General features: G+C 35.6%; 1 protein-coding gene across 2 annotated transcripts; it reads right to left on the minus strand.

The window, feature by feature from the left end:
• Positions 1–273: 273 nt before the first annotated feature.
• Positions 274–8,983, minus strand: LOC120091244 (uncharacterized WD repeat-containing protein C2A9.03). Of its 2 annotated transcripts, XM_039049186.1 has the most exons (11): positions 8,829–8,914; positions 8,094–8,129; positions 7,645–7,809; positions 7,294–7,461; positions 7,094–7,180; positions 6,309–6,443; positions 6,084–6,194; positions 2,221–2,312; positions 2,029–2,134; positions 1,031–1,117; positions 274–954 (listed from the first exon to the last, which is right to left on the minus strand). In XM_039049186.1, exons 3-11 carry the CDS (start codon positions 7,780–7,782, stop codon positions 541–543), a joined length of 1,338 nt encoding a protein of 445 aa, XP_038905114.1. In that variant the 5' UTR covers positions 7,783–7,809; positions 8,094–8,129; positions 8,829–8,914; the 3' UTR covers positions 274–540. The 2 variants fall into 2 exon arrangements, with proteins under 2 accessions (XP_038905114.1, XP_038905113.1); XM_039049185.1 differs by lacking the exon at positions 8,094–8,129 and having other exon boundaries at positions 8,829–8,983.
• Positions 8,984–9,271: the final 288 nt, after the last annotated feature.

Below are 9,271 nucleotides of genomic sequence, written 5' to 3' on the forward strand. Positions count from 1 at the left end.
AATAAATTTACATCCTGCCTATAATGATCAATTTTAACATGGAGGGGTCTTTTCAGTCCTTTGGTTAGTTTCAAACTTTTCTTAAATCAACAAATCAATCCAAAAATGTATAGATTGACCATTAACCTCTAACAAATGAATTTCTTTTGTGCCATTTGAAATTGGTTTGGTAAAGAAACATGAAGCTCATTCAGATATCAGACTCTGAAAAAATATAAAAGTGCAACATTTGTAAGTCTGATGTTTCTAATAACATAAATTTGTGAACAGTGATTTGCAAAGAGGTGACACCCTGGCCATCTATTCATTATCATCCCCCACAAGCCTTTCTTTACACTCCCTTCAGCATACACTCAAAATGTGACTTGAAAACCAAAGTGTCATCAAATCATAATACATAAGGCTATTGTTTCACAACACACTAAATATACACTTACAAATTACAAGAACATATCCACTACATGTTACTATGTTAATTAAACAATTTTCATTTTCACCACCCATCTTATTCCCAAGTTTGTTTCTTTTATAATTCCAAACTTAGTACAACGAATCTAGGTAACTGTAATTTCTGCGTCTGTGGTACTCGAGAAGGCTACCATATGTTCGATCCCATACTCCAATGAAAAGCGATTCCGTGTCTGGACTAAAGGATACACCAGAGATTTCTCCGAAAAAGTCAATTTCTTGTTCTTTTTCATACCCACTTTTCACATCAAACACGTGCACAAAGTCTGCTGGTTCTGCCATTGCCATGTACCGACCATCAGAGGAATAGCGGATGGACCGAATGGCTCCGAGGTTGCCTTTCAGAGCAGCAACAGATTTTGATAAATTTCTTACATCCCAAATCCTGCAAGTTTTGTCCTGGTTCCCAGTGGCGAAGGTAACGCCATCAGAATGCCATGCTGATGCAAATGAAAAATCCAAGTGCCCACATAGAGATGCAACCGTCTGCAAAGATCATGTACTTTAATAAGTCAGCAGATGTTTACCAAAACAACGATCCTGCTGATGATATTACGAGTACCTTTCCAGTTTGTGAGTCGACCAATAAACCTTCAGGATTGTCACCAACAATCACAAGAAGTTTACCATCTGGATTCAAGGCAGCATGCTGAAATATTTATACAACAAAACAACAATACGACCCATTAGATCTGTGGATATGAGCTTCAAATGTATGATAATGTACAAAGATTTACACAGATACAGACAAGCTAAAATGAACATTTCAACAAACCCAAGGTCAACCATGGAACATGACATTGAACAAGTTCCTTACATAAAAACTGAATATAAGCACACATTTAACGTTATACGCACAACATGATGGCTATGCAAGCAACCAACCATTGCAACACGTTACGTTTGGTAACCATTTGGTTTTTAATTTTTGAAAATTAAGCTTATAGACACAACTTTCATCTATTATTTTCTATGTTTTTTTGTCTACATTTAAGGGATGCTCTCAAAATCAAAGCCACGTTTTGAAAATGAAAAAAAAAGGTTTTCAAAGACTTGTTTTTTGTTTTTGGAGAGAAGGGATTTAGGGCAGTTCCCTGAATTAGAGCATGAAAGAGAACCATGCAAAACCTTGAGGCTGCCCCAAAGCAACTCTCGGCCAGGTGAAATTGAGCCCTCCAGTATTCAATTTTCATGTCTGAGAACCCATTGGATCGGCCTTTTGATTTTGGAAATTGTCTAAAAATTCAAATGTTTACATAAAAAGTATGAAAATTATGAGTAACAAAATTGTGAGAAAACAAGCACAAATTTCAAAAACCAAATGATTACCAAAAATAGCCTAAACTTTTCATAACTTTCAGCACCACTGAAAAAATGAAAGAACTATGATTCTGCCACAATTCCGCCACATTGCCATAAGTTCTTTTAATAATTGAAAATAAAATGTCACATACACATGACTACCTGAGAAACTCAAGATAACTCCGACCAATTGAAAACGGGAAAACACCATTCCATTACTTGTTTATAAAACAGAGAAGTAGAATTCAGAGGACTCACATTAACTGGCCAAGGAAAACAGAAGTGCTTAGAAAGCTGAAATTTCTCCATATCGAAATCTCTGACTCCAGAATCATTATTAGATGCAGTGAAATGAACTGCACCACTGAAAATTTTGGAATACGTTCAATAATGTTCATAGAAGGAAAAATGTACAAATACATGCTTCACCAAGTGAGCATGAAAATATACCTAGCGCTAGTATATATCTCAACAGCATTAGTTATAGCATTATCATCGTAAGTTGTTCTGGAACAAAAACTGACACCTGGGCGGTCTAGATGCTGCAATAAAGCAAGGTAAAAACAAACATTAACCACAATAATAATTATAATTAAATAGCTCAAAGAAAAACTATACATATATGTGTGTGTGCACGCATGCGTGTGTGTGTTCACACACACATATATTTGAGATTAAAAGCCAACTGTTAACGAGGAGATGAAATAATACAAGAATATCTAAAGAAATAAAAAAAAAAAAAAAAAAAAAAAAAAAAAGAACCCAAAGGGAACATCCCAATATGAATGGGCTTCAATCGAGCAAAATAAGATTTTACAAATAATTATAAAAAAAAAATCATCACCAACGCCCAAGGCAAGACATAGAACCTAACAAGAGATCAAACATCATTAGCATTCCTTTCCACTCCATTGAAAATTCTATTGTTCCTCATCCACAACAAAGTATACACCCAAGCTTGCCATAAGAACCTCCTCTTCTCCAGAAAGAGGAGAGGGAGAAAGAACTTCTTGATCATCTCACAAAAGACTCGGTGATGAGCTAGCTAAAAACCAAAACCCTCCAAGAAGTAACTCCATACAAACTATCAAAGTTGTAGTCCCAAATTAAATGACCCTAGTCTTCCTCTGCCCTTCGACAAAGAAAGCAACAAAATGAACCAACCAACAATTGCATCTTTCTCAAAACCCTATCATGAATATTAAATCATTTGTGAAAGGGCTAGACAAATAACCTAACCTTTTTTCCTTTTTCCTTTTTTTTTATTTTTTTTTGTGGGGGGTGGGGGTGGGGGGGTATTTTCACCTTCCAAAGAGAATTAAAAATGTACTTCCTAAAGGGTGAAGGATCCAGTAAACATAGAAGGAAAGACATCGAAGGAAAGGCTGAAGGAGAAGCCCACAAAAAGGTTAGGGCTCCAACAATGGCCGTTCTTCCAAGTCTAAACTCAAACTCACCAATTCAAGACAAGAGAGCTATGACGTCTGTCATTTTCCTACCAGACAACAGAGGAAAAAAGCTAGGTGAAAGAAAGGAAGAACTCCAAGAGTGAATCTAGACGTCAGTTACACAACAAATTTTCACAGAAGATATGAAACATAGTGCAAAAGGTCTGGTCCCCACCCACTTATCCTCTCAGAAGCACATTTTCTTCACGCCACCCACATCACAGGTCAAAAAGAGGAGAGGTTATTAGAAATTTCTTTCCCAAGGGAAAGGGTCAGATCTATGACATAAATAATGTTTATAATCCAATAGTAGCAAATTTGTTTATAGCAAATATAGTAAACAAAATAATACGAAAAGAGAAAGATATGAATTAACCAAAGTGGATACAGCAAATGCACATCAAGTGGTTGATATTTCCCACCAGGACAAAAACTTCTTGTTTCAAAGAGCGAATCTTTCAAACTTGATCAACCGATAGCAAGTAATCCTAATGTAAGAGGATTTGTTCAAGGAAATAGGGAAATGGTCCTTCAAGATCCATTACATGTCTAAGGCCTTTTGTTCTTCTTTGCATATGCTATTTTGGCACGAATCTTTTTGGTTCTTAAAAATCAACCGTTTGAGAAGGTTCAATGGTCCGAAATGAATTTCAAAATCTGCAGATTTATGAAAAAAAAGAAGACCATATTCTTATTGCTGATTCTATAATTCAATTATATACAATCAAAAGATTATGAGAAACTCTAACTCATTAAAAACTACTTTCCACAGAATTTTGTATTCCTTTAACAATGCCCACTTAGAGGGATGAAACTCGTACTTGTTCGCAATAATCTTATACCACAGGTATTAGGCTCAAAGGAAAACATCATAGTCATTTTGCCAACAAAGCTTTGTTTCAAGCCCTTAAATCCCACAACGAAAAACCATCTTTATATAATATCTTTGACTGCTAACAATTAATAAGATTTGTCAGCCTTAACATGAAGCTAGAGGGAATAACCTTTCTTTAAAATTCGTCAATTGCTCATATTTCTGAACTCGTCCACCCAAATTCTAATTCCCCTGGTAAATTCTAAAATTTCTAATTCCTCCTGGCTGGAAAATATAGGCTACAAAGAAATAGAGAGGTCCTTAAGGGCCTATACAGACATTTAATATCCTTGTTTGTTTCACAGGATTTTAGTTATTAAAATCCAAGATATTATCCAGAGAACTTCAAAACCCATCTGACATGGTTTTAATTAATACCTTGCAAAAGTTTGGGATTTTTATGCCTGGGAGATGACCGGTAAAAATATAGTTTAATTAATAAATAAATTTATATCAATTACTCATTATTATTAATTTTAATTAATTATTAAATATCAATATATTAATTAGACTTAATAAATTTCAACTAATATCTTTACGATTACTATTTTATGTTTAATAAAGGTTTAATGTAAAAGTATTCATTTATTTTTATTTTTATTGATTAAATAGTGCTAAATTTATTTGATGACTACAATAATTGGTCTTTTGTATTTAATTAAGTAATATTTAATTTTAGTTTCTATAAACAAAATCGGTAAATTGAACACACATACTTAACCTCCAGACATTAATTATCTCATATATTTAAAACCCGAACATTCAAATCTCATATATTTAATATCTATACCCATGAAACAATGCATGCAATTCAAACGGGCCCTAAAGAATATAAACGGCAACTAACTTCTTTTTTTAACAAGATTATAAACTGTAACTAACAAAATATTACTAGAGGACACCACCTCTTCCAATAATATTTCCCTCCCAATTTGCTGATACCTTTCTCAATATGTTAAATTTTCAATAGGGGTGCCTTGGTTGCTTCTTATTAACAATATTTTTGGGAGAATGGAATGTTAGCCAAAGGATTCCCTCCTCTATCTATTTTTCCTTCACCTTTATTTCCAATCTTTGAAATTTTCTCCTACAAACCACTGTCCTCCCCCTTCCAAGGATTTTGTTTCTCACTATTTTGGTTTGAACCACTTGCTTTCAATAGGGAAGACTCTGAGGTCTCTTCTCCAAACTCTTTATTATCAGCACTTCCTTATCGCCTTGGATAAAGGATAAGCTAACTACACAAAACCAAGATCAAAATGGATCATAAGCATCGGTAAGCTATGCGTCAGTCAGATGCAGCTTTCTAATGTCTCAAGACTTTATCTTCTTATTCTTATTTTTTATTTTTTAGACTAAACCAAGTTTTCTAATGTCTCTCAAGACTTTTTCCCTTTCCAGCACGCAAGAAGGACCCAATGCAATTTTCTTTCTATTTCTTTTTTGTGGTTCTCCCCATCCAAAGCCTTCTTTGCTCTCTTTATTGTGGAAGATTGAGTTCCAAAGAACATTAGCTTCAGTCTAACAAAGTTCAAAAGAACGTTAGCTCCTATCTGACAAGTGGAGGGCTAACACTATTGATTTCATCCAGAGGCCTTCCATTTGCTCCTCCATACTAATGGGTCCACAGTGACGTCCTTTCTGCAAATGTGATACCTTCATTCCTTTTAATATACGAGGTGCTAGTAAAACTTCTTGTGTAAGCTTTGAGATGACTTAGCGACAATGCTATGAATATTTCTTTTAAAACCATTTTATGGATTATTTGGATAGAGAGGAACAACAAGATTCTTCAGGATGAGCTTGGTTTTTGGTAACTTCTTTGTACGCCCAACTTTTCTCATCAACGCGTATTGGGGATGTTACTCATCAATCCCCCTCACAAGGCTAGGAAGATACCTTATGTCCCGCCCCTCTTTTTGTATCTTCTGATATTGAAAGCAATAAAATAAGCTGTCCTTGTCAAAAATAAAAATAGATGAATAGCTTACCTTGCAAATAAGCTCTCCCTGAAATCCCCCAGCAACGAGGAGCTTATCTTTCACTGCAAGTGTACTGACTTGTGTCTGTGTAAATCCCTCTAATAAGCTCCCAGGGTGCTTCTGTATCACATCAGACTCATTAGTTTAAACTTTACAGAAACAAGTTTAAATTTTACAGAAACACAAGTGAATAGTAATAATATGGAAAGCTGATTGTGCAGTCAATACACTAACCTCTGTAGGTGCCACATGTCCTGAAACATTGAGTACTTCAGACTTGGTGCATGATAATGATGACCAATGAATTACAGAAAAATGTGATAAAAGGTATGCATCATGTTTTGATGTCGCCCATACTAAGTTCCTCAACTATTAACAAACAACAAAAAGTTTGATTTAGCCACATGCATCAAATTCAAATAAACATTACAAAGTATGGGCCATGTGGTATGGCATGCAAATGAAGAAGATTATGCCATGGCATATGCAATGAATGACTCCATGCTAACATGATAGAGGAGATCATGATAAATTCTTCTTTTTGGGATAAGAGAGTCTTGTGGCATGTTGTTGTTTTGCTATTCTGTGGAGAGAGTGATTAGAAAGGAATAGTAGAATTTTTAAAGGAGTGGAGCAATTTCTGAAGGAGGTATCGGAGATGGTTTTGATGCGCTTTTATAGTCTATCAATCGTATTTTTTACTTATCTATCAACCTGGTTGTATTCTTTTGGATTGGAGTCATTTCTCGTAGTTGAAGACTCCTTTCCTTTTATAGCCTTTTCTTTTCCACTTTGTATGCCCTTGTACTTTCTATCATTTCTCTCAATGAAAGCTTGATTTTTATACATACATACATATATACATACATACATACGAAGAAAAACCGCAAGTCAAAGAAGTTACTAAAAGGTCTTCCAAATGACACAAAGAAAGGACAAGCTTGAAATATTGAAAGGAACACAACAACAAAGACTAACAAGAATCACGTTGATTTCACAAAAGACTTGATCAAGCATACCTGAAAATGAAGAATGGTGGATTTCACAGATCTTGAATTTCGGCAAAATTCATAGTATGAACATGCTTTATCAGTAACCTTGCAATCCTATTCACGTCAATTGGAAAAGCCATAAATAAAACATTAGAATTACCAATGGAAAACATAGCTCACAACTTGAGAAGAAGGGGGGGGAGACATAGGTTGGAGGGATCGTATACCTTCTCTGACCCTTCTCCTGAATTAGGGATATTTTCATAGTTCTTGTACTGCTCAAGCCTAGTTTTCCTGTACTTTTCTCTAGTAATGCTAAGTCGCTCCCAAGGAATCCCTTGAATATCTATTCCTCTTCTTGCTTGAGCTGCAGTGGTATCAACTATTCTACTACTCTGTATTTAATGTCATTCAGAATTCAAATAATCAATAAGCCCAACATTAAGAGTTAGTACGAATTAGACAATGTAACATCGGTATATAAAAGGCATATAACACATGAACGCAAAAATTTGAAGATCACATAGAGATTGGTATGAGTAAATCTAAATTCAATAATTAATCAATATATCACAAACCGAGTTGTATTCATCAGCATCAGAATCTGAGCCTTCCACTTCTCTATCATGATACTCATCATCCATATCATCGTCAATGTCTTCCATTTCGTACTCATCAGCCATGTAGTCAGTATCATCCCCGTGATAATGGGACATATTAGGAACAAAAGTTCACACCCGTACCTACATCAGTTCAAGAAATTACTCCAACATCAATTAAAAAGGGGGAGTGAGCGTGTGGTGGTGGTGGTGGTGGTGGGGGGTGGGTGGTGTGGATCTTCTGTAGCTCAGATACAACACAAAGCATCAAAGATCTCTAAAACTCTCTCTAAAAAGAAAAGACAATCACTATGCAAGAAGGCATCATTCATGTTTTGCCAATCCCAACGTAAGTTTACATTAAATGCACAATAAGACCATCCAACATGTGACGGCCTTCAAGTTCCACGATAGAGACTACTCAATACCTGTGCAGTAGAGTGTAATAGTTCAAGACATCAAATCTGCATGAACAAAAATGTTCGCAGTGACGTGAGGTAGCAAAATATAATCTATGAGATTCGCAGATCATTGGTGTATGGGGAGAACAAGATCAACATCAAGTGATAGTCCCTAGAATGATGAGCCATATCTCAGTGGCTGAGGGCGTATTCTAAAGAAATTTCAACCCATACAATTTGCCCTCAAACCCTTGGGAAGTTGAGATCGAATAGGGTGTGTAAGAGAATGGTAATGCGCTGCCTAGGAATTGCCTTGATTGGGCCTTAGAGGTTAGGTCGGTCATGCTAACCCCAAACTAGAAAATTCGTTTAGAATGCCACAATTCTGCCCGTCCATATGCATTTGAGCGAGTTTCAACGGAGGTTTGGGGATTACGATGTGGATTGGCGACAATCATGAGGCGTCATTGAGTTTTTACCTAAAAATTGAGACAATTGATGGGACCTGAAGAAGGGCTTTGACCGCGACAGTGGCAAGATAGCGATACATGAACATTGTGGATAAAATGGAAGAAGGTAGTTCAGATTCGGCATATAAGAACGAAGTATCCCTAATATCATTAAGATGTGAAAAGGGCAGCCACACAAACCAGAGAAAACCCTAGCACGATAAACATGATTGGAATCGAATTGAATGAAGAAAAAGGGAAACTTGATATGGCTTGAATTCAGAAAATCGAAGAGGAATAGTGCGAGATTTACCTCAGAAGTGCCCTTGCTAATTGATTGACGATCTGTTTGAGAATTTGGAAGCCAGAACGAAAAGAAAAATCGTCGCGGGTGAGGTTGTTTGTTCTAAGACAATCTTACGAATCGGGTCCCATGACTCTAAATCCAAATGCTCAATATCGGCTCTACGGGCGGCGGACCGGCCGTCAATTTTAGTATTTTTTGACAATTTTGAATGGTAAGTGGTAACTTGGTTTTTTTTTTTTTTCAAAAAAAAAAGGACAATGAAAAATAGTAAAATTAATTAATTATAATTCTTTTAAATTAATTAAGGTTTAAATACTATTTAAATATTTATTCATTTTGGTCCCTATATTTTCAAAATATTCATTTTAGTCCCTATACTTTCAATTTTTGCTCATTTTGGTCCCTTACTTTCAAAATGTTCGTTTTGGTCCTCGTACTTTCGAAAAGTG

The sequence above is a fragment of the Benincasa hispida genome, chromosome 11, assembly GCF_009727055.1.
Source record: "Benincasa hispida cultivar B227 chromosome 11, ASM972705v1, whole genome shotgun sequence".
Lineage (NCBI taxonomy): Eukaryota > Viridiplantae > Streptophyta > Magnoliopsida > Cucurbitales > Cucurbitaceae > Benincasa > Benincasa hispida.